The 26251-nt window shown below is 43.2% G+C and overlaps 1 protein-coding gene across 6 annotated transcripts in view; it reads right to left on the bottom strand.

Moving 5' to 3' along the window:
* Window positions 1–26251, bottom strand: part of PLCXD2 (phosphatidylinositol specific phospholipase C X domain containing 2) — a 50802-nt gene that overhangs the window by 17329 nt on the left and 7222 nt on the right. For 5 of the 6 annotated variants that reach the window (XM_058731468.1, XM_058731465.1, XM_058731467.1 and 2 more), the window contains exon 3: window positions 1613–2073. In XM_058731468.1, the coding sequence (XP_058587451.1) occupies window positions 1613–2073 (461 nt within the window). Of the gene's footprint in view, window positions 1–1612; window positions 2074–24657; window positions 24921–26251 lie in introns of those variants that run through there. The other variant, XM_058731470.1, reaches the window with a different exon arrangement.

Consider the following 26251-nt stretch of genomic DNA (forward strand, 5'->3'; position numbering starts at 1 on the left):
CTTGCTACCAATGCTCTCCTCACCAGTTCCCCTCCTACCCCTGGCTTCTTCCTAACAGACACAGAGACTCCATTAACGTGTAATTCAGGGCACAGCACCCTGTGCTCAGAACCCTCTCACAACCTTCCTCCCTCAGAGTGAGAGCCGGAATACCTAACCAATCACCCACGGGCTCTGATCTTCGCTGCTCTGCTCTTCAGCCCCGTGCCCCTGCTTCTCCTCAAAGACGTCAGGCACTGGCTGGTTCCTCTGCTGGCAAAGTTCTTCCCCCAGTGTCCACACGATTAACTCCCTCGAATGTCTACCCTGATCAACCTATTTACAATTGAGATCGACCCTCCAACCCACAGAATGCTGGTTCCTCCTAATCACACTTGCCTTTCTGTTTTCATTGCTTGCATCCCTTTCTAGCATTTTCTGTAATGGTTTTGTTATGATGATGATCTATGATCTATTTCCTTGCACCTGAATGAAAGCCCCATGAAGGCAAGGATCTTTGTTTTATTTACTAATTTATCTCAGGTGCTTAGACTGGTGCTTGGCACATACTTGGGTGTTCAATAAATATTTGCAAGTGAAAAAGCTTTAATTGATTTTTAATTAAAAGCTCTTCCCCAAGTTCAAAAATAACTGCCTCTTTAAGATGCTTTGGTTGATGTGCGTGTATGAGTAAGTGAGCAGCTGTGAATGAAAGGGACTTGCTTTTTTTCTTTTTTTAAAGATAGTCCAAATGGGAGGCTGACCTTTCCTGAAGCTCCCCTCTCCCATTATCTATCATCCTGTGGGATCAGAGCAGCATATATCTGAAGCCCACATTCCTTTTCTGGATGTTCCTTCAAGGCCTAGTTTGGAGGCTCTACTAAGCTTAAGGGACCTGGGAATTCTCTCCAGCCTGGATCCCTTTGTTGAGCTCTTCCTTCCTTAACTCTCTCCAGCCATGACCCCAAATCTGTGAAGGGAGCCTTTTAAAATGTTAAGCCTCTGAGTCGAATCACTTACATGCTTTGTCAGCTAATGCAGGGATTTTCTGACATTGAGGTAGAGGCAGAATGGACCGGCCTATCCCTGAGGGGAAGTAGGAGCCTGAAAATGGGATTCTATGGGAGATAAAGAAAGTGGCAATCACCAACTGGTCCAATTTCACCACACTGTTGTGCGCTGGTTTTGGCCAGGCCATTCAAAGGCAACCTAGATGCTTCGAACAGTCTGCCAAGCAAATTATAAATACTTGGCAGGTGTCAATCCCAGTTCACAAGCGCCCAGGAACTGGTGTGTGTACATTGAACACTCCAAATCATCTCTGCCCTCCAGCCTAAGAGCTCTGGGGTGAGCTGCCCTCCAGCTGGTGATACAGAAAAGGGAGAAGGAGGGCTCCTGGGTGGCTCAGTCGGTTAAGCGTCCAACCCTTGATTTCGGCTCAGGTCATGATCTTGCAGTTTGTGAATTCGAGCCCTCAAGTCGCTTCCATGCTGGCAGTGCTTGGGATTCTCTCTCCCTCTCTCTCTGCCCCTCCCCTGCTTGGACATTCTCTCTCTCAAAATAGGTGAAAAATAAAATAAAAAGCAGACAGACTTACGTTCGTGCCCTTGCAAGCATGTCTGTTTCCGCTTACCTGGCACTTCTTCTCCCACAGGGCCTGCAGCGTCATGCTCTCCACGCTGCAGGCTGAGCACAGCTTGTTTCCAAAGGCCTCCTGGATCCGGAGAACTAGGCGTTTGTGGTGGGCCTCATCCATGGCGTAGAAGTGGTTGAAATCCAGGAAGACAATCTCTTGGGGGTGCTGTGTAAGAAATGAGTCAATCTCCATCAGCCCATCCGAGACCTTGATGCCAAAAAGTCCGTGGATGAAGTAGATCTCCTGGTCGGCATCCCCGGGTTTAGAAGACACACGTAGGTCGAAGTAGCGGATCCCAGCTTCCAGCTGTTCTCGGAACGTCAGGTTCTGAGTCACGGACCATTTCTTCATTAGCTTCTTCACCAAGGAGATCCTGGCGAGGCGTTTGATGGCTGGGGTTTGGTCAGGCCCCACTGGGGACTTTTCATCTACCCAGTAGCTAAATGAATCATGTGAGCCTGTGCAAAGCAACAGAGGTGAGAAAAGCGGTTGAGACTGGAGCTGGGAAAAATAAGCCAGCTGATAAGGAAACAGCGCAAAATTAGCAAATACACACAAAAAAATGTAAATGAACACTTGCAAAACTTTCCAAGCTTGCTATAAGCACAAATAAAAGTCATGTAGTCTTATTAGCAGCTTGTTAAGCGTGGAATATGGCTGTAATTCTCGTATATTACTCACAGAAGGTGAATTAATAAATACCCGTTTGGAGAGCTGCTTAGAAACATGCTGAGAAAGAGGAGCTTTAAAATATTCATACCACTTGATCCAGTAATTTCATTTCAGGAAAGCTATTCTGGGGAAATAAGTTAATGTTTGGAAAACAAAGATGTTTGCTAAAGAATATTCCTAAGACGACAAACTGAGGTGGCTGACGTGTCTCTTACAGAAGGTGGCTTAATGCTGGCATATCTGTTTTATTCATGCAGCCATTGACACAAAGATGAAAACCCTACATCTATCTCGATCATTCTGGGACAGGCATTTAAATTCCAGGAAAGGCAGAATTTTAAAGAAGACAATTGCTATTATGTATACTATTTTTTATGTTATGGTACATGCTATTTTACTATTGTAAACACCTGAGTCAGTGGGAATAATTTCTTGACAAATCAGATAATGATTTTTAAGAGCTCAACACAGGTTACTCAACACAGCCCTCTTTTTGGACACATATTTTAAAAAGTCAAATCGGCTATTAAATGATTAAATGTATGTTCCATTCCTCTGCCTTCAAGAAAAGAGGGTAGTTTTCCATCTAGACACTGAGATGATCTTATTGTTATAAAGTCTAAGTGACTATGACAGACACAGTTCTAACTCTGGTATGAAAAAATTTCAGGAGTAACTTAAAGTGAAAATTATCGTGTGGGGGGGGGTGTGCGCGCGTGCGTGTGTGAAAATTATCTCTGACAGATATCTTTCATTTGTCATTGGTTTCTATCTACCAGCAGCTAGATGGCTCTGTGACTGGCTCTGACACTGGGGACCCCACATAGGTGACTGCACTTGGCAAGCAAAGTGTAGGAGGAGAATGTCCTTGTTTTGACCTTACTAACTTTGTTCTTAACCACTAACACCCATTTTAGAACCAAAATTATTTATTTATTTATTTATTTATTTATTTATTTATTTATAATTTTTTAAAGTCTATTTATTTATTTTGGGAGAGGCAGTGCGAGCAGGAGGGGGCAGAGAGAGAGGGAGACAGAGAATCCCAAGCAGGCTCCAGGTTGTCAGTGCAAGACCTGACTCGGGGCTCGAACTCACAAACCGTGAGATCATGACGTGAGCTGAAACCAAGAGCCAGATGCTTAACTGACTGAGCCACCCAGGTGCCCCTAGAATCAAAATTTTTTAATTCATAGGGTTCATTATTATCAATTATTCTTTTGACTAAATTTTAATTTTTTTTAATGTTTATTTATTTTTGAGACAGAGACAGAATGCGAGAGGGTTAGGGGCAGAGAGAGAGGGAGACACAGAAGCAGAAGCAGGCTCCAGGCCTGACGCGGGGCTCGAACTCACGAGCTGTGAGATCATGACCTGAGCCAAAGTCGGACTCTCAACCGACTGAGCCACCAGGTGCCCCTTGACTAAATTTTAAATATATGTTATTTCCATTTTCTTTTAAAATAAATCAGTCTGGGATGGCTTTACTATTTTATCTTCTCAGAAATAAAGCAAAAAAGCAAAAAAGAAAAAAGGTGACAAGAAATGTTTTGTTATACAGTCTCTAGAACATGGAGGCTATTCAGTAACTATTAAGAAAAAGCATATTTATTAATCCTTAGGCAAAGTCAATTTTACAAGCGAGAAAATTACTAGCATATTTCAGGTAAAAAAAAATTGCCATTACTAACAGAAATGTGGAGCAAGTCCCCCTGGATTTTCCGTATTGGTTGTTTCTGTTAATGAGACTCACTGGATACTTGCCTAATGCTCTGTTCCTTTGGCTTATGCAGCAACAGGAAATCTTTATACCTCCTCATTGAGAGATTTATTATGAATACATTATACATTGATGGTGAACAGCCAGTTCTCTCTTCTTTTTAAATTGTACTAGCAGCCCAGCTGTTCAGGACTGAGTGTGTAATATAGTGTGAGGCACACGTTGAACTTAATTCTTCCCTGGGTCTTAGGGAATAGCCATTATCCAAGCACAGAGAAGAGACAAATCCCTTCTGGTGTTCTCTTGGTGCTGAGCCCAGTTTCAACCTCCAGACAGAGATGTGCTAACAACCTCCAATGCTTTTCTTCATGCCCGAGGGTTGTGCAGCAATGTGACAGCAATGGGGCCCTAGGGACCATTTCTGAATACACAGGGACACACACGGTGCCCAGGCCATCCCGCAGAAGAGGGAGGGTCTGCACATTCCTTAGGAACACTGAGTCTATCTCTTTGTTCCCTTCTCCAATTCCTCTTTTCCTTTCTGACATCCTATGTGCAGTGCCACACCCCTCCATCCCCTTGATAGGAAAGGATGGGACAATGGAACAGATTGTTTGCTGAATGTTCTACAGCATTGTCCTACCTAGACTACCTACAGCAGTCAAAGCCAGCCATCACTCATTAACCACTACCAATATTTTTGCTTTTCCACCTTTTTTGTTTTTTTTTCCCCAGGAAGCTTTACCTCATATAGAGTGAGTGAAGTAACCTTCAGGCCTGAGTGCGTTTAACTAGTTGTTTTTCAAAACACAGGGTAAAAATACCCTCCCTTCTCCTGCACATAGAATATTTACAAGTCACGCAATTTGCTAACAGTTCTTATAAAAAGAAAATCCTAGTATTGTATAGCCTGAATTCATTAGCAAGATTTCTTCTTCCTATACTCGATAGAAGTTATTTTACTTTTTAAGGTTGCCTATAGTGACGGCTCCTTCCCCCCCTTTGCCCTGGGATGCGTGCATTAAATTCATGCATTCCTCCAGAAGAGGAGGAAATGCCTGTTTAATTGGCCCTGGCCTTATTGTTGTGTGGGAGTTAAGGACGGCAGCTCCATGAGCTCTGGTTTGCTTTATCATAAGGTTTGAAACAGTTTTAGGACCTCATCCTGCTGGGACTTCTGCCGTGGACAGTATTTTTGCTGCTTACTTATTTTTGCTTAAGTACCGACAGTACCTACGCATCCTCACTCATCCCTCTCTGTGGCTCATCGATCTCTAACAGGTTTAACTGGTGCCCTTTACCTTAAGAAGGAAACAAAGCACTTTCCCTCACGTCTTATCCCTTGCAGCCACTGTCTTCCTTTTCTTCATGCTCAAACTCTCCAAGGTTGCCCAGCCCTGCTGCCTTTGCCTCTTTTTCTCCACTCCCTCCTTCCCGCCTGAGGCCATCTCCTGTCCTCCTGATCCTTAGAACCTTTCAACCAACCCAAACAGCTTAATTTTTCTGGGTTTCTCTGACGGTTTGCTAAGTCAGCTTTTTTTCTGGAACCTTCCAGCCCCATGTGTCCTGTGATGCAAACTTCTAGATGTTCCTATTCTTCTGTTACCACTCTCCTTCTGTCTCCTTTGCTGGTTCCTCTTCCTCCTTGCGCCCAGATGTAAGTATTTTCCAAGGATCTGTTCTCTATTGTCTTCCTTTTCCCGCCTCCAGAGATCTCGTCCATTCCCCAGGTTTCCCATAGCACCTTTGTGCAGATGACACCAAAATCTTCGTGTCAAGCTCCGATTCTAAATTCCAAACGTGTTTCCAAGTTCCTGTTGAACTCTCCCACCTCGATAGCCTGCTCACTGACAACAAATCACGTATTTTCAGAGTCCAGCTACTCACGCTGTTCCTCTCACCCCTCAAAGTGCGTCTTCTGAGTTTCTGTTGGTAGTTCAGTGACTCGAACTTGAAACCTTGGATTTTATTCTCCCCTCTCCCTCACTCTCTTCATCCACCCAGTTACCAAAACTTTGCATTTGACTTTTGCAACATAGATCAAACTCACCTCTTCTTTAACCTTCAACGGATAATCCCCCTGCTCATACACTCATTATCTGTCATATAATCTGGACCAAAAGGACCCTAACCTAATCCCTTTCATTCCAGCCTCTCTCCAGTTTGTTCATATTCAAAAGTGAATCATCTCAAGATAAAGTGCTGATTATGTCATTTTCTTCTTCCTTCCCCCCTTCCAAATCAGATTCAAACTCCAAACACCGGTGTTCAGGACTCTTCACTATGATCCCTGTGCATTAGTTTAGACTCCTTTCTCACCAGGTCTCTACACGAAGCCTGGTATCTGTTGGTATCCAATATCCGTGGATAGGCAGGCCTCCTCCTGGACTTAGTCCACTTCTTTAGCTGAACTTAACTTTCCATAAAATATTCTCTCACCTAACCCTGTCTACAGCTTCTCCCCAGCATTTGTAGCCCATAATGGATAAGCGGCTTACCCTATTTCTGTTTTCTCATCTCTGAAAAGGGGTTAACAGTGCCTCTTGTCACAAAACTCGTTGTGAATATTGGAATGGGTACGGTGTGCTTGGAACAATGCTGACATGTAGAAGTGCTGAGCTATTGCTATTCTTATTAGCCATGCTCTGTGAGTTAGAAACTGGAGGGAGGAGGGGTAATTAATTGGAAGTCCTCATCTTAAATATTTAGGGTCTGGAAGATTTTCTTTTCTGCACCTGAAGTGCTGTCCCTCTTCATCTATTGGTGGACATGGAGACAACAGCTTAGCTTTTACTTTGTTCACAGGAGCTGCCTCTCTCTCTCTTGGTCACAGCCTAAGCTTTGTCATCACCCATTTCTAACATCTTAAAATTCCGTATTTTACTTTCTGAATTCTTACTTTCTGATCACAACTTACTTTTCTTCTGCCTCCTTGTGACTTGACTTCTATTCCCCCCAATGGGAGAGCCCCGTGTTGGCTCTACTTCTCCTTCAGCTATAACCAAGGTTGTCAATCGCCACTTTCATGTGTGGAATTATTACTTATAACTATTTGAAAGCTGTGAAGGTCACGGTTGGGGCACGTCTTCTGCCTATACAAGCAGATCATGTGCACCGCCCAAAATGGACTTGGAAATATTAACATGATATTTTCTGACATACGTCTTGACTATCAACAAATGTTTTTCTTCTTTCCTCCCATACTTCTCATTTATAGAGTGGACTCAATAAGGTTTAGGAACTACCAGACATCAAATATTAGATGACTATTTTCAGACTCTGGGTAGGGGATTTTGTTGGCATCTCAGGAAGTCTACACAGAGCAAGAAATGTGGCCACACAAGCTCCTCCTTCATGTTCTGCACTCAATGGATTGCTAGCATCTCTAACGTTAGCCCTACAAAGGTGAGGCTTTTTTGTCCAGTATTTGGAAAATTCTTTTCTGCTCACCTTGCATTTTCACAATTACTACTCTTTCTCCTACTGTTCCCTTATACAATCAACAGGCATTACAAATGTTTCCCTTTCCTGTTTTTAGGTGTACAAAACCCTGGCTAATGTATGTGAAAACACTTTGAAATCTAAATCAGGGGGTACACATCAGAATCCTCTCAGGGAGCTTTTAAACACAACAGTGCCCAAGACCCAATCCAGACCCATTGAGTCAGAATTTCTCTGGGGTGGGCGTTGAGAATGGAAAACTTGGAAAACCCCCAAGTGATTCTATTGTGCACCCAGGCTTGACACCTGCTGCCATAAATAGCAGGTCCTCTTTTCCCAACAAGCTCTCTGACTTCTGGGATCACCTTGTCCCGTTGGTCTTCTAGCACTTTCAAATCTTCAAATAATAATCGGGTGGACTGCCTTTCACATATCTTGGTAGAAGCTTTCTTCACCATATCTTTCATTCCAGGAATTCCTACTTCCTGCCTTTTGATCAGTTGGATAACCATTGTTTGGTTGTGAAGAAGAAAAATATTGGGAGAACATAACTTTCCTTACCACGCTTTCTAGTAAGTGATTCAATGAGGTTATGTAAGGTTAATAAGGACCTTTGAGATAGGGGCTGGGTTACAGAGTTCGGAATAAAGTCATCGTGGCAGCAAAATCATGAGGAAAGAGATCTGAATGGAAAGAGTTAGCAAGCTGTGTGCTCAATGTTATTTTCTCTTGGATAGCATTAGGTTACAAGATTGTCGAAGAGAACAGGTCCAAGAAAATAAGCTGGTCTTCTGGGCACCAGGGACAACCAGTTTGCTCTTCATCTGGAATACCAGTTGCTACTTGATTCTTTCTGAGGTTTGTTAGTTCAGAAGTACTAGATCTCAAGTGAGCACACAGCAGTTTTTAGTTACAGGATTTTCATTACCCATTTCTTGCAATTTGGAGTAGCAGCCATTTTTTTTTTTTTTTCCTGAACTCACTTAATTAAAAGGAATTTAAAGCAAGCTTCTTGGGAAGCTGGTCTCTACATAAAATAGGAAATTCAAACCACACACCCTGAAATGATACATTTCATTAAAACACAATGGTAATTCAGATTACACGGTGACCTACAGCCACGGAAGGAAGACTGAGACGAGAGTTAAGTGAATAGTAGGAGAAAAAGAAACGCCTTATCACATCTCTGGGTGGCACTGGGGAAGTGGGGATGGTGACCCCATGACAAAGAACTTCTGACCTCACATATTTAAGAAAATCCCTCCCCCCGCTCCCCCGCCCACCCCCTAGACACTACTTCGCCTTTGGTGAGCCCTTCTGACTTTGAAGCCCATTAGCCCCCTCCAAGCTGGTTTACTGAAACCCATACTCCCACCACACACCATTCAATGTCTCTCTCGGTGCCTCTAGGCTATGTGTTCTCAATGGGGTGACATTCTGTCCCAAGGGACAGAAATCGGTTCTTGGGGGATGAAAAAAATCCCACTCTTTTTATGTATAAAGCAACACAGTACTTCAACAGATATACAGTATATCTGTGGTATTAAAATATCATTGTGTGTGGAGGGAGGGGGGAGTGGTGAACAGGATAGAAATGGCTAAAGAGACTCCTTGAGTGATAAAAAAACAAAAGGCTGAGAAATATCACTCTAGACTGAACTCTCTGGTAGCCAAATGGACATCTGACTTGTCCGGGCTGGACCTCTGGCCCTGCACCTCTTCTTATCCTTAACCAGCATGTCTCTCAATGCCTCCAGCAACTGTTTCTCCATGGACATCCATCCATAAATTGCCCCAGTACTGGAAGGTTCTCTTCCCTGCTGCCAGAACACTCATAAGTTGGGAACTAATTCAATTCCCTCTTGTCCAGTTATCTTCTGAATATTCCCACTAGGCATCTCCAAGTTCAACAAGTAATTTCTCTGCCTCTTCAGCCCCAAAGGACCCAGACTTGACATTTACAAGGTACCAATTGAGCAAGAGGAATGTTCAGTCCTGAGACCCAACTTGATGGATTACCATAGCTCTGAATAAGCTAGATGGAGAGTGACCACAGTGGGTAAGAGCATGGGGTCTGGTGCCAGGTTGCCTAAGTTCATAATTGTGGCTCTACTGCTTACTACCTATGGGACTGAAGTGCTGTGCCTCAGTTTCCTCATTTGTGAAATGGAAATAACAACAGTACCAACATCAATGGTTTGTGGTTAAGGTTAGATGATTAACTCAGGTAAGCATTTGGAAGAGTCCCTGGCCAACAGAATGAGCTCAAACATATCATTATTATTATTTCACTATTAAAGAATTTGTGTCATCTTCCACTTGGATGATATTATCCGGTTTTTAAATAATGTTGTGAAACTTCGTTAAACATTTTATATTCAGGATCTACTGTGGTGGTTGAATAGGAAAAATGAAATTAGCAGTTGAACTGATTTATTTTAGGTTACATCCAGAACCAACACCAAAAAGAGGAAGTTCAGATCATCATATTTACAGTTTAAGTGTAAGCTGGCACTAAACATAAAATAATAAATTATCTCTAGTCTGCTCCAATGTAAATAACTCAGGAATAAATAAACACACTGATTACAGAATTTGAAAGTATAGGAGAGGAAGTTCCAAGGATATTCTTTATTCTTGAACTTTCTATTTTTAACATCATAGCATCAGACATCCTCAAGAGATTTCTGTAGTAAAACAAGTACAGAAAAACAAATCCAGCCTCTTTCTATTATTTGAAATGGAAAAAACGGCAATGCCTTCCCGACCCATCAGAGTTCACAAATATTGCTGCAACACTCAAACACTGAGATACCCATCCAAGAAAAGAATTTTTCCATAATATAGTTTAAACACCAAATACCAGAATCAACAATACTTTCAGAAGTTTCTCCATATCTTCTTACACATTTGAAAATATTGATGCATAGTTCCTAGGCACAGGGGCACGACCACGTTGATGTTAATTTGCCTCTCTCAATATGCTTCATCACCTCCTAATTTTCTTTGCATGTATGGGCTTTCCAGGGCTCTTGGGCTCACCTGTTTTATTCATAGGCTTTTGACTGTTTTAGAAGACATTCTCACCGATATGGGAAGTGGAGAGCACATCCACATAACTCAAGCCTGCTGGGTGAGCCGCTGAGCCATGGATAACAACATTCCCCATCTTCTCGCCTGGATATCCCTGCAACTTCAAGGTGTTTGCCAGCCCACACGAGTGAATTCATTCTGAGGGGATTTTGACTTGTGAATTCCAGGTGAAATGAATTTACAAGTTGTTACAGCAAACATTTAGCCAGTGAGCCTTCATAGCGGGGTCATGATAGGGGTGTTTGGAACTAATGTCTCACAGTTACCAAAGCTTTTATGTACATGTTTGTGTGTATATGCTGACACTAAAATTGGCCCATCTGAGATGAAATCCAGATAAACTTCTTATTCAGGAGGAAAAAAACACCATGCTACAATTACTTCGAAAAGTATGCTTTTAAGAATCGAAAAAAAAAGGCACCACTTCATGGGAAGTATTTTTACTAATATCAACAGAGAGCTTCAAGTAAACATAATAATTATTATGCAAAATTTCTTTTAAAGACAATTATTATGTTGAGCTCATTTTTTAAGGTGCCATCTAAACTCCACGTAAACTCCAGACTTTTATCAGGACTTAATCGTATCATCTCTATCGACACCTAGGACAGTCTGGTCCATTATGAGCTTGCTCTTAAAACATACATTGAAAGTGTATGCATTGTCTATTAGGAATGTTAGAATGTTCAATTAGGGCTTGTCTATTTTATCTCAGTTTGAACTTTGGGTCACATGGTTTGTCATTTACATGTTCTTTCCCTGATTATTAGCCTATACCCTGTCAAGTGAGACCAGAGTAATGCAGGCAGCTTGCAAGAAAACAGATGCAGTTGTTTTGCCAGTTACCCATTGGAGCTGATGCTGCAGAAAATGGTACTGAATGTCAAATTAATTTTGCCAAATTAAGGTAAAATACAGATGCTAAAAAAAAATGTCCAGGGCAAGTTAATAAGATCTGAGCTGCAAGGAAGACTCCTCCCCTTCCCCAAACAGCAAGAACTAAAGGATATTAAAGATACCCAAATACAAAAGACCACAACCTTGCTTACACTCTATCGTAACAGAGCTACGTCATTCATATGACCAGAAGGTTTCTGGGTAGGAATATAGGCTCAACTAGACCCAAAGTGCAAACAGCAGAAGAGAAGCAGTATCATACTTTAAAAAGGGAAAAGATAGGGGCGCCTGGGTGGCGCAGTCGGTTAAGCGTCCGACTTCAACCAGGTCACGATCTCGCGGTCCGTGAGTTCGAGCCCCGCGTCAGGCTCTGGGCTGATGGCTCGGAGCCTGGAGCCTGTTTCCGATTCTGCGTCTCCCTCTCTCTCTGCCCCTCCCTCGTTCATGCTCTGTCTCTCTCTGTCCCAAAAATAAATAAAAAACGTTGAAAAAAAAAAAAAAGGGAAAAGATATTACGTGTTAAAGCAAAGAAAGAGGCTAATCTTCTCCCATCTCTTAGGGAGGAAAGGAAGAGAGAACAGATCCCAAATGGAACTGGGATCAGCACCTGAGAGGCCCAGCTGAATAGCTCCTCCAGATACTGTCCGTCCATCTCTGAGGTTCAGAGATGACAGCCTGGTGCCTTGTTAAGCCATTTTATTTAATTAATTTATTAAAAAAAATTTTTTTTTAACGTTTATTTATTTTTGAGACAGAGAGAGACAGAGCATGAACGGGGGAGGGTCAGAGAGAGGGAGACACAGAATCTGAAACAGGCTCCAGGCTCTGAGCTGTCAGCACAGAGCCCGACACGGGGCTCAAACTCACGGACCGCAAGATCATGACCTGAGCCGAAGTCGGCCGCTTAACCGACTGAGCCACCCAGGCGCCCCCAATTAATTTATTTTTTAAACATATTTTTTTTTAATCTTCTTAAGTCTATTTATTTATTTTGAAAGAGGGAGGGAGAGGCAGAGAGAGACAGAGAGAGAGAGAGAGAGAAAATCTCAAGCAGCCTCTGCGCTGTCAGTACAGAGCCTGACATGGGGCTCAAACTCACAAACCATGAGATCATGACCTGAGCCAAAATCAAGAGTCGGATGCTTTGTTAAGTCATTTTAAAGGGTTACATTTTTTCTGAGAAAATAAGAGGATTTTATGCCTTGATTTACCTAGAATCCAGATGACTCTGTTCTTCATACAATTTTTTTTTTGTTTCTTTTTGAGAGAAAGAGAGAGAGAGAGAGAGAGCACACGAGCGAGCATGAGTGGGGGAGGGGTAGAGAGAGGGGGGAGACACAGAATCTGAAGGATAGGAGACACCACTACTTAATTTTAGAAATGGCTAAACATACACCTCAGTATGCACATGGAACTTATCAGCAAGGCCAAGTTTAGAAAGAAGAGCTATTTAGGAACTACTCACTCCCTTAGCACCAGTGTCCACTCTCAGACTCAGATGGTGACAAGGAGTACGAGGGACCCCTCTGGCCCTTCAGAGATCATTGGCTCAACTGGACTCCAGATCCCTTACTGTTCAGCTCTTTCTGTGGACGCCCGTTCAGGTCCTTCTCTGGCATCTTCCTGACTCATGACGGCCAGTTCTGCCAGGACTGTGGGCTCCCAGGGACAGCCATGTGGACGGGTGCACCAGCAGAGTGGGAGCTGAAGGGACCAGTCCACAGGGGACCTTGGGTAAACTGCAAATTTGGTGCCAGTTGACACAGGTTCTTACCAGTGACTTCTTATAAAATAGGCAAGATTTTTTTAAAAGAAAGAAAGAAAGAGAGAGAGAGAAAGAAAAGCTCTTTTTAGTGCACATAGTAAACTCTTCATCTCGAATATGAACATGTGATAAGGAAAAAAAGGTCCTTTTTAATACATACTCTCCTCTAAGCAGAGTGAGTCCTGGTAACTGTGGTATCTTTTGTTTGCTAAGCACAGCTGAAATATTCATCTTGGGCACCAACGGCTTCAGACACACTTGAAGCAGTATTAAGCGGGGGTGGGACGCGCGAGCTTGGAGACAGAAACTTGGAAGGCCCTGAAGGGCTCCACTGAGGAAAGGGAGACAGGAGGGTGGGAGGCCCGGAGGAAGGCTGGGAATCTGAAGGGGGAACAAAGAGGGAATCACAGGGGCTGCAGGGCTCAAGGGAGACTCAGGGGAGGGAACAAACCTAATAGGGAGTTTTCAAAGGTGTGGTACCGTCTCAGTTCTGCCTTTTTCTCTAAGTCGAGAACCAGTAGGGTTTAACGAGACAGTGAAGGGGTGCTGCACTATTAAGCTGCTCAAAGCAAACCGTGTCTCTGTCCAGCCCTGCTTATGGCCCCGTCACAGCAGGGCTCCCCTTCGCGGGACTGTCCCTCTCTGCCTCTGGCACCCTGCCTGGGCTGGAGTCTGCAGGCAGGGGGTACACCTGGCTGGGGTGTGGGGGTGGTGCCACATGAAGGTGGGAGAAGGCGGGAAAGCAGGAGGAGGCTTCTCTCTGATTGAGATGGTCTTCAAAAAGATCCCTTTACGAAAAGTCTTTTCGTAAGTATGCTGGAATTAAAACCCTATCACAGGGCTAGCAAGGTTAAGCATCCATAAAAGCAAGATGTATACATTTTAGGGCCATTCTACGGAGAAAGGCAATGTATCAAGACACAAGAGCACAATGCAGAAAAGGAGACAAATGCCAGGAAGAGCGAGTTTCACAAATGCTACTGAGGTCACGAGAGCAGCCACACGATACATTGTTCAGTTAATCCATACAAATAGGAGACTTGCAAGTGTGAGTAAACTCTTCAGAAAGGCAATACCTTTCTGTTAGTTGACTAAAGATTTACGACCACAAGGCGAGTCCAGCTCAAGCTTGCCACTGCCCAGAAGAGCACCGCAACCGTGCAGAGTAGAGCCTTCTGGAGCTGACGTGGCACCGCTGCGCGTGTGGCTGAGCGTGCTGCCTCCCGCTGCGCGGTGCTGCTGAGCATGGTGTCTCACTGCTGGGGCTCACACGCTTCCATTCTGTTCCTCCACAGACAGAGGTAAGCTCGATGAGCTGCCCATAAATAATAAATGCCTTGGCTTCGTGTGTGCATTTGCCTTCTTTAAAGGCACCGGATTCCCAGAAAGGATGAACGACCCCAGGGGCGAGGCTTGCAAGCTCTGAGCAGCCTTTTATCTGTTCTTGGAGTGCCATCATCTAAGGAAACCTCCCAGGGACAATGGTATCTAGAATAAGCATTTAGAAAACAGAGGCCGGCCCAATCTTTCCTTTCCTTTTCCCCAGTGATGTAAGGACAAAAAAGATCGAGGATCAATGCATAGGCGACGTGTTCCTTCACCCCACCACCTTTCCGGCTCACCTACTATTGGACTATTTCTCTCAATTCTCCAACAAGCTCCTGAAAGGTACAGACAGAATCGCCAGACTCTGCACTTCCACTAACAATTAAAAGTCAAGTCTCGGGGCACCTGGGTGGCTCAGTCGGTTAAGTGTCTGACTTCAGCTCAGGTCATGATCTCATGGTTCGTGGGTTCGAGCCCCGCATCAGGCTCTGTGCTGACAGCTCGGAGCCTGGAGCCTGCTTCAGCTTCTGTGACTCCCTCTCTCTCTGCCCCTCACCGGCTCACACTCTGTCTCCCTCTCTCTCAAAAATAAATAAACATAAGAAAAATTAAAAAAAAAAAAGTCAAGTCTCCTTGTAGTGTACGTAATGATATCTCCCTCCCACGTGTATGAAAAGGATGGCTGTGAGAATTACTGGAGGGAGGAGGGAACCTTCGCTCGTTGGGGCAAGAACTTGATTTACTGCAGTTCTGCCCAACACTTAGGCTGAGATAGTTTGTTTCATCAAATAAACAGTTAAGGCAAATTAAAATCAAAGGATGAATTCATCCAGCTATTGTTTTTCACCTCTGCTCTTATTGATTTGAATATAGTTACCCCTCTCAAAAAATAAAGACTTCGAAAAGAACTGGGTCAATGACATAAATAAATCCAATTTTCAGACCTTTTTTCAGAGTAGAAACTTTTTCTTTGATTGCTGGACCCTTGGTGCCAGGGACCAGATGTCATCTCTGAAAGAAATTTCACCTATGGGAGAGCGATTTGGCCTAGTTCCATTTAAATTTCCCCATCTGAAGGAAGAATTTATTTTGGACGAATCATATATCGAGTACATACTTCTTTAAAAATTAACTCCTTTTCCCTCTGCCCCTGGAGCTGATGCAAACCTCTTTATCGGAGAGCTAAAAGTATCCCAAAGACAATCTGTCCACCTCCCCAGCATTTGCATTCCATTCCTTCCTCATGTACTCGGAGGGTGATCCCTGGTAAGGGCTCACGTCTGACAATAACAACTACTTCAATCTACTGAGTATTTATTATGTATCCAAATGTCCAGCTGGGCATTTTGCTTACACGATCTCATTTTATGATAGGAAAAGATAGGATTCAGTAGGCAGAGAGGGAAAGGATAGGACTTGAGGTCCTGGGTGGGGAAAAACACGTATTTTGGAACAATGGTGGGAGTGTCTGACCACGGCAAACCCCCTCAGGCATAAGGTTCCTCTTAAGAATGTAACAGAGACCACCTACTCCCCCCCACCCCGATTTCTCTCAGGAATTTGACAAAAGACCTAAAAATTAGTAGACCATAAAACCTATGACCCACAAGGAATGATGTGGCCTTAGACCATCCCTCATACAATGGAAACAAGCCAATCAGGAATGGACAACCCAACACCTAGAGTTAATTATCCAGCCAATAAAGGTAAATGTGAGAAGGAACAAGGGAGAAGTTGGGGGGGGTGGGGATGACCAGAACCTTATAAAACAAGGACCCTTTCCTATTATCGGTGGGCACTCACTTTCAAATGCCCCCTCTCTGTAAAGAGAGCTTTCTTACTGTTCTTCCTTTCTAATCTTATACTCTAATAAACTTTTGCCTGCTGCTCATTTTGTGTCCACCTCTTTCTTCATTCTTCCAAGTGGCGAGACCACGAACCCCGGGGATTGAGGTAAAAGATCCCACAACATTTTCATCTCTGCCACAATCCTGCAGGGCAGTGATTATCAGCATTTTACAGATGAGGAACTGAGGGGCAGGGTGGTTTTGTGACTAGTTCAGGGCTACAGAGATCTCAAGTGGCCTGGGACAGAAATCCAAGTCTGTTCAACCAGAATCCACACAAAGTGGCTCTAGGGATATTGTTGCTTCCATATCCTTAATGATTAAATAAGTCAAATGCACTGCATATTTACTTAAAACATGGTGATCGCAGGGTTTGTTTTTAGTGCTAAATACCTGCCCTCATCCCAATGCAAGAACTTGAAGGAGAGATTAAAGTGACTCTCTATTTTGTAAAGACATGAATAATTTCTATGTAGGGACACACGAGGGCACTGTAACCTTCTCTCAGTTGAGGAAACATTTTCTTTGTCGTTCCTCAGCTCAGAGCTTTCAATCCCAGTGCTGGTTCTGCTCTGATTACTTGTGTGAACTTCACATTGCAAATTGACACTGGAGGTTGGTCGCTCCATTTGCAAATTTAGGAAGGTGGGTCAAATGAGCCTTAGGATCTTTTCTTCCTTAAGAACCGGATGATTCCAATTTAGTAACAGTTCACTAACGGAATTCATGACCCTATTTTAACAAGGATTATTAATCATTGCAAAGCAATAAGATACGTTTCTTTCATACGGCCTATACTTAAGCAGAAAATGTGCTTATGGACTTGACTCATCATATTTGCAAGAAGCAAATCAATCCAAGCCTGAGGGGTGGTCTTTTATTTATTTTTGGCTCATCTGAGCATTTTGTGAAGTTGCTGGAGAAATTCCCCTTCATACAGGTGGAGGTCCTCATTTTCCCATCTTGCGATTGGCTAGCGGTGGATCTGCACGTTGAACACACTGGCCAGTAGCTCACTTCTTGTTCAACCTTTATGTGACCGCTCCTTTCACTCCAAAGGCTGGCGTTTGATGGCTCTGTGGGACATCTTTATGAAATTTATTGTGGGGACTTTAAAAAAAACACCTTCATTGTCACTTAGCTTGGCTGAAATTTTTCACAGGGCAGGGTTATTTTAAGATTCATTTGACAAACTGCAGAATGGTCACGATCCAGGGAAGCTCCTCGGCTAGGTCCCCTCAGGAACGAGGGTTTTTTTCTCTGTCCTGTAAATGAAAGACTAAGCTTGGTACTCTGACAGAGGAAAGGGAAGAGGGAGGAGGAGAAATCCAACAAGTAGCAGTCTAAATTACATGAAATGATAGGTTTAAAGGAAATTTGTACATTACACACAGCAGGGAAAGTGAATGAAAACACACCCCACTCTGGAAGATGAGTGTCCTGACAAGCTTACACACATGCTCAAAGCCTCTGTTGATCTTTTGGTATCAAGGCAGAAAGATTTTTTTCTCTGCTGGAACCTTGCTGGGCGATTACTACACAGACCACTTAAACCACTGGGCTGCTTCTGTTCTGAGTCAATAAAAAGTCTCCTAGATGTTTGGTCTTGAAAAAAAAAAAAAAAAAAAAAGATGTGGCTTGTTCAGCCGGAACAGGTTAGCAGGCAGTCTTTCAAACACAACCATCCTCATGGGTACTCAGGCATTAGAGTCCTGGCATGGAAACAAATGCCTCGGATGAAAAGAAAACTGTTCTTTATTACGACCAACAAGAGGAAGTGAAGTTGCAGTCCAGCACTGGGTCAATCTCCATCTCCATAAATGTCTTTTACTCAAGAGCACTTAAATGAATTTGGCAAGATCTAATTTTTACGATTCTAGTACTGTTATCAGGACTTTTGTGGCAATTTGCTTAACTTCTCTGAACTTCAAGTTTCTTCATTTGTAAAATGGAGATAATAGCACTTGCATCACTGGGTTGTAAAGCTTAACCAGATTTACATCAAGCAAGTGCAGCAATCTCAGGCACCTAGTAAATGCTTTATACGTGTTATATAAGTAAGTTCTTCTATTATTTTTATTTTATTTTATTTTATTTTATTTTATTTTATTTTATCTCATCTCATCTCATCTCATCTCATCTCATCTCATCTTATCAAGCCTTGGGATACCCTGAGAGGACTTTGCTAGGCACTTACAAGATTTTGTCTTACCTTAGGTATTTCTACTTTCTCTTTGTGTCCTAGTTTCTCCTTAAATTAGCTAGAAATATGTGTTCTTTTTCCTTAAATTTTCTGTAGATATTTCCAAATTCCATCTCCCTCTCTTTGGCTCCCTCCTTTTTATTTGCGCAAGGTACTTATTCTGAACCAAACACTGAGTATATAGAGGTGACAAAACACTGCCGTGTGCAATGGAAAGACAGGTAAGCAGTCCCAATGGCATACAATGAGTCCCCTAATGGAGGTGTGCACAGAAATGACACTGAGCTGTTTCTTGCAGGAGGAGTTGTCTTGGGCCAAGTGAAGTGGGGGCTGTCGGGAGGGAGGCTGTGATGTGTGATGGTAGAGGAACGAGCGGGTACAAAGACTGGAGTTATGAAAAGGGATTGCATTTTCTTTCAGGGTTTTCTCTGGTCCCTAAATTGCCACTGGCTCGCTACAGTCTGTCAGATAAAGCATGAAGTGCTCCACACCACACTGAAAACCTCTCTCAATCTGCCTTAAGTCTGTCTGCCCAGTCCTTTCCCACCTCCTTCTGTCACTCCTCTGTCCCCTGAAGGTACCCTTGTTTTCCCATCTCTGATTTCATTCCTTTGGTTCTCTGTGTCTGGGATGCCCCTCTTCCCCGTATCAAAATCCTCCCCATCCTCCACCAGCTCCCAGGTGTCCTCCCAGGGCAGCTTAAACCCCATCTGCAAGTACCTGTTCCCTTTCCCAGGTCCCTAGCACACTTTGCACACTTCTTTACTGTTGCATTCACCACATTCTGCTCTCATTTGCTTTACTTGAACCTTAGTATCTCTCCTACAAGATTACACACTACACCTCGTTAATGTTTCAAAGATTTCCTATAGTATCCAGTATGATGCTAGGTATACATTAGACAATCAAAAAGGCTTATTAATAACATAGTTGTGTATCCAAAATTCATGTTTATTTTGTGTTAAGCAACATTCTAAGCACATTGCAGGTATATCTCATTCAATTCTGAAACAACTTTGTTGTGTAGGAAAAAGAATGTAACTTTGCCCAAGGAGACGGCTGGTCTTTTTCTTGGCCCTGGGAGGTGAGGTAATCTCTGGAACCCTTGGAATAGCTTGCCTGATATGAGCATCCTTATTTACCTGGGGACTTTGGAGCCACACCAAAAAAATCTAAGGATGAGATTTATGGTAATGGCTTTGAGTCATGTAGATATAGGCTTGACCTCAGAGGGGCTGGATACTGAGGTCAGCCATGTGGAGCCTCAGTAAAGACTCTGGACCCCAAGGCTCAGGTGAGCTGCCCCGGCCAGCAGTACTTTGTGCATACTGTCACCCATCAATTCCAGGACAGTAGCGCTGTCCATAGCTCCAGGAGATGGGACAACAGAAGCTCCACATTTGGAACTGTCCCGGACCCTGTCTTGTGCACCTCTTCACCTGGACAATTTTAACCGGTAGCTTTTAGCTGTAATAAACAGTAACTGTGAGTATAACAGTTTCCAGTGAGTTGTCAGTCCTTCTAGCAAATTATCTGGCAAAACTAAGGGTGATCTTGAAGACCCCCAAACTGGCAATTGATGTCAGAGTGAGGGCAGATTTACGGACTGTGTTTTCTCTAACCTTGTGCTTATGAAGTAGATACTGTAATTATTTCCATTTTACAGATGGGAAAATTAAGGGACAGAGGGATTAAACTTTTCATTCAAGGTAATGTAACTAGTAATTAGGATTTGATCCTTAGTATGCTAAAACAGAACCCTTCTCAACTACTCTGAACTACTTTTTTACCCTGTTTCTCATGTGTATAAAAACTAAAAATAGAGATAAAAAATATTAAGAACAGACCTAAAAATGAACATGTCTTTAGATGATGAAAATGTTTAGGGCAGCTTTTATAGAAAACATCTTGTGTTATGGATCAGGTATTTCATCTCTATGAATGTGGAAATGTGATATGAACAAACTGTAATTTTGCATGAAAAGTAGGTCTGTGGCCTGAGCTTAGAACATACCCATTTGCTAAGTTATATATAAGAAATGGGCCTTGTGGTTACAGGATATAGCAAAAGATTTGCTTAAAAAAACAAAACAAAACAGAAAACCCTCACAGTCCTTGGAAATAAATTCATTGTCCCCTGCCTTTTCATTTTAATTACCTGTATGTGACCCAGGTCACAATCATTTGTCTGTGAGCTCACTGACTCCGCCAAGTAGATTCAACCGCTTTTCTCGTTGTGCTCCCACAGACTTTTGTCCACACGTGATGAACCTAGGACACTGTGTGGCAATTATATCCATATCTGTCACTGCCATCTGACTGTGAGTTTTTCAGGGTGGGAGCATATCTTATCACACCCATAACCCTACAGTTCCTAAGTTTCTGGCATATAGTAGGCACTGAATACATGTACGTAGAATAAATGGAAGCATGATTGCTTGAATGAACAGATGAGAGAGTTGCCTAGGGCAGGTAAGCCTAGGGACTCTGATCCTTTCCCAAACTTCTCTTTGGTCCATCCATCCTCTTTAAACAGGCTGAGTTCACTGTCTGCACCTCCTCACCCCCAGCACCTATATACCTTGTTCCATTTATCTCCATCTGTCCTAGCTTGAGTTATTTGGGTCAACGAGGAGGAATATGTCAGAAAACACACAGGACAAAAATAAACCAAAAAGGATGACTAAAGGAGGAGCTATAATAAAACACTGAATTGAACAATTTAAAAGGAAAAGTCCCAGAGAGTAGATTTCCTGCAACTTATGCCTGTGTAAAGTATTTTCTAATAACATCTCTAATAACATTTCTAATAACATGGGTCTCCCATGTCACACACCTGAATTAGGTCCTTGGGGAAAATACAGCGTTTGTAGAGAATTTGACTCCATGCTGACAAGTGCAGAAAGGCTGAGGCATCTTTGGGCTTTACAGAATCAAGTCAACATGAGTCCAAGGCTCGAGATCAGGGGACCATTTAGCGGATTCCCAAACCACAGAATAACATCTTTAAACCTTGTTGGCCCAAAGGGATAAACTTTACCTATCCGACTGGATTATTTTCCATAGGACATGTGGTAGAGTATTAATAATAACTGTCAATCTGCCTGGAAAATCTGAGAGAGCCATGTGGCCAATTTAATTTTTAATCAGGTGTCTACTGAATTCAGAATTATTCACAAGGCAACAAAGCAACTGGGTAAGGCAAAACACTGGAAAGCAGAGGATGCTGATCAACTTCTTTTTATGCGCTCAGAAGCCAAGAGGCATCCCACTGCCTGAGGACCAATATTAGCCCAGGAATCCAGAGAGCTACTCCTGGTCTACCCCTCCCTGGCTGGATGAGCTAGACAGTTGGAGTAAATCAGGGATTTTAGTGGTGCTTTTCAGACCTGGAATGTTGTCAAAAGAGGTATTTATATGTCAAACAAATACAAGCAGGGCTTGTTAAGGGTCTGCCCCAACAGTCCCCACTTCTGGCCTTGAGGAAGAAGTCCTGAGGGGCACCAAGCCTCACAGGGGCTCTGCGGGGCACCATGAGAATCCAACTGCCCTAGATATTCTCTGAATTGGCCCCAACATCCTAGGGTTTATGTGAGTAAAGGGGTTTCAATTCCATGCATGGGAGGCATTAAAAAAATTTTTTTTAATGTTTATTTACTTTTGAGAGAGAAACAGAGACAGAATACGAGTGGGGAGGGGCAGAGAGAGAGGGAGACACAGAATCCAAACCAGGCTTCAGGCTCTGAGCTATCAGCACAGAGCCCGACGCGGGGCTTGAACTCATGGACCACGAGATCATGACCTGAGCCGAAGTCGGACGCTTAACTGAGCCACCTGGGTGCCCAGCATGGCAGGCATTTTAAAGTCCTCTACAGATGGATGGGTATCTATTTTCTTTTGAAAGACTCTTCCTCAGATAATCCAGTAGACTCTGATCCCACCCCAAAGTAAGAGATTGTATAGGTAATTCATTAATAAGAAATTTTTTCTCCATTTTGCTAATTATCACTCTGCTTTGTATCTGAACAGATGGCATCATCATTGGTAGAGTAACACCTCACAAAGGGCACTTGATCATCCCCTGATAAGCCTTCTCAGTTCTAAGATAATCACATTCTCTTTAACAACTTTTCACTTTTTAACACAAAAATAAGACTAATACAAACGTTCAGGGGGAAAAGTGGAAAATGTTTAGGGTAGAAGAAAAACCTATATTAAACTAAATATTCTACTACAAAATTCTCCTGCTTTTATGAAGCCTTTAGTGTAACCCTAGATATGAGTGTGTGGCATAAATGGGATGTGATGACGTGGTAAAGTTACTAAAGTTTCCATTTCACAGCTGGTTTGTGCTGGAGTGCACAGAGCTAACCTCGACTCCCGCCCCCAAACTGCCACTGTAGTTGAAGAAATCATTAAACAAGACATGATAGAATTCATGCAGAATGAGTGAATGCTAGATGAGCTTCGGAGGGTTGATTATTTGGGACTAGAAGTTCAGGACAGAGTTCCTGAACAAGGTAAAATTATATATATATGATTTTACATATATATATATATATATATATATATATATATATACACACACATACATACATACATACATACATATATACAAGGCACTAATTTCAAACTCAAATCATCTTATATTAGATATAATAGTAGCTGTGGGTGAGGGTAGAGGGTTGGGCAAATTGTGAAAAGTAAGATTGAGCTCTGCAATAATTTCCACTGGGTGCTGTCTATGCCCTTCTCCCAATTCTGGTAAGTCCCACAGGTACCTCGACCTCAGCATGCCCCAAACTAAGCACACCTGCTTCCCTCCACCACCTGTAACTTGCTCCTTCTTCTCTGCCCCTATTTTCACCCTCCAATGAATTGCCAAGTCCTATGGATACTTGCTCCAGTATATCTCCAGTGTCTCGCCTTTTCCTTCATGCACACTGTCCCTGTCCTCAGGCCCACATCTCCTCCCGCTTGGATTGCCCCATCAACAACCTCACTGGTCTTGTTGGCGACAGTACTCCCAACTCTAATACGTTTCGTGGACTGCAGCCAGAGCGGTCTTTCCAAAACATGAAGCTGACCTTGTCATTCACCTTCTTAACATGCCTTATTAGACCTCCCTGTGTCTTGCCGCCTTATTCCTTGCCCCTCTCCTCCTTGCAAATGACAGTACAACTAGTGTGAATGATTCTGGTGTGTTTAGTGGGTCACTTTCTCTCGTAGAGGTCTTCGCCCATATTGCTTCCTCTCCTAGAACACTTCTCTTTGCTTCTCTTATCCTGGGGGCTGATTTCTGTGCATCCTTCCAACTGAAGTTTATTCAACTCTTCCTCTAGGAGGCCTCCCTAGACTCCCAAGTCTTGGTAAATGCTTGTTATATGCTCCTTTCAGCAGTAACTTCTACTTCCCTAATCATTCTACATAATATATCATAGTATATTGTGTTAGAACTACTTGAGGTTTTGTTTTGTTTTTTTAGGAAAGCAGTGACTCATCACATCCAGTATAACTGCTCGGTTAAATGTCCATTTCTCCAACTAGAGTGTAAGCTCTTTGTAGGCAGGAGCGGCGTGTAATGATCATCACTGAACCGCTAGTGTCTAGGAGGGGGCCTGGCATGTGAGAGGAAATCGATATGTATGTACTAAATAGAATGAAAGAAATAAGTTTCCCATATTATCCCTCAGCATTCCTAATAACTGATGTGTCACTTTGTTTCTATTCATCCGTATGAGGTTATTTGAGGGCTTTTCATCCATTCCTGACCAAGTCTTTCAATGGCTGCTGTCTGCCCTGGGATAATGTTTAAGGTTTAATCTAGCATGGCACACCAGGCTCATTAGCCTACTTTCCCCGCCTCGTCTCTGTTCCTTTGTTTAAATGAAATCTATGTTCTGACCACACCAGACTCCTCGGGTTTCCTCAAGGTCACGCTAATCTCTCGCTCCACAGTACCTCTGCATTGTGACAATCTTCCCTCTACCTGTAACACCTGGCTATTCACTACTTGCTCTTTGATCCCACAAAGGTCATCCCTTGAAAGTCCAACTGACTGGGCTTCCTGCCTCCTACCAGCAACGGAAGTGGGAACCGGCTTTCTGAGTGTTACAGCACCCCACTCATTCTTCTCCCTAGGGTTTGAATTTTGACTTTCTTCTAAGATCATAACTTCATGAAGAGAAGGGAGAAGAATCTTCTGCTGTCCATATTCACCTCATCTAACACAGCACCTGGCACAAAAGGTGCTCAACGAATATCCTTTGAGTACATGATTTTCCTTGAAATGAATACATTTTTTCAAATGTAGGTAAGGAAAACCAAGATTAAGCAACTGCAATTATTTTTAGCCAAATTGACACAATGTGCTCACGTATTTCTTATGAAGATCCATACGGGCACCTCCTGTCAGGTCAATGACCTGAACTCCAACCCAGGGACGAAGGAGGGCTACTGTCTTCACCTTTATCTCTGGCATTTTTTCATCCAGTTTCAATTATACTTTATAAGAATATTGCTTCCAACAAAGAAGCCTTCAAATCATACATGTTCATAAAATATTCATCTCAATCTGACAGAGTCTAAGAACTGTTCAGTTCTACCATTACTGCAGACTGCTGTGCACCCCAAGACGTTAGCTTTACAGGGTACAAATGCTTCCTACTTCTCTCTTTATTTTGATCTTGTCAGGTCTGTACAGAGGAAAAAATTACTGACAGAACGTTCTCTGGAAAAAAATAATACCTTATAGCCAATAGTTCTAGGATAATTGGAAATTCAACAACAACAACAACAACACCTGTCATTCTCTTAGAAAATTCCAGCTGCTTAGTAGAAGATGCATCCAAGGAAGACTGGCTGACCCTTCACGGTTAGCACAACCTATATCTCCCCCTTAGAGCAATGCAAGGCCTCTGGGGCCAAACCCATTTCATCTTGGAGCTACCAGAGGCCTATTAATGTAATTCTCCACCGGCTGATTGATCCTTCTGGGCACTCAGCAATAGAATCCAAATTCCCATAGCTGAGAGAAGGTGAAGGGCCCTCGCTGCTCAACCAGGTACAGAACTGCTCAAACCCACCCAGCCAGTTCGGTTCTCCATGCGTGTTCAAATCCTTTCCCTCCCTCCCTCCTTCCCTCCTCCCTCCCTCTCTCTCTCTCTCTCTCTCACACACACACACACACACACACACACACACACCTACTACAATGTCTATAAATAATCCCTCCTCTGAAGACATGGTTTGAAACTCTAATTAGGGTTACTCAGCATTTGTAAAGAGGTCCAATCTTTTCCCAAAGGCAAAGCATCTCACTAACATTCCCTCCAGTGTGCCTGAACTTAGAAGTTCTTAGGGGCCTGGGAGAGACTGGAGGCAACCTGTCCCACAGAGATGGGGGCAGGGGGTGGTGGGGGTGGTGGTGGTGGCCAGATCAGCTCATGTGATAGAAGGCGATTCTCAGCTTCAGAAGCAAATCTGAAACAGCAGCCTGTAGTTGAAGGCCGTGGGCTCCTAGGATTTGAGAGGTCAGTAGGAATGTTTTGCAGGATCTTTATCAAGGGAAAACAGTAAGAGGCATGGGCTCTTCTGAGGGTGAGGCCAAGGTCAGAGCTCAGTGTGCCTGCACTGGCCAATGGGTGGTGGTGTGTGTGTTTGAAGATTGTGA

Source organism: Neofelis nebulosa, chromosome 5 (assembly GCF_028018385.1).
Source record: "Neofelis nebulosa isolate mNeoNeb1 chromosome 5, mNeoNeb1.pri, whole genome shotgun sequence".
Classification (NCBI taxonomy): Eukaryota; Metazoa; Chordata; class Mammalia; order Carnivora; family Felidae; genus Neofelis; species Neofelis nebulosa.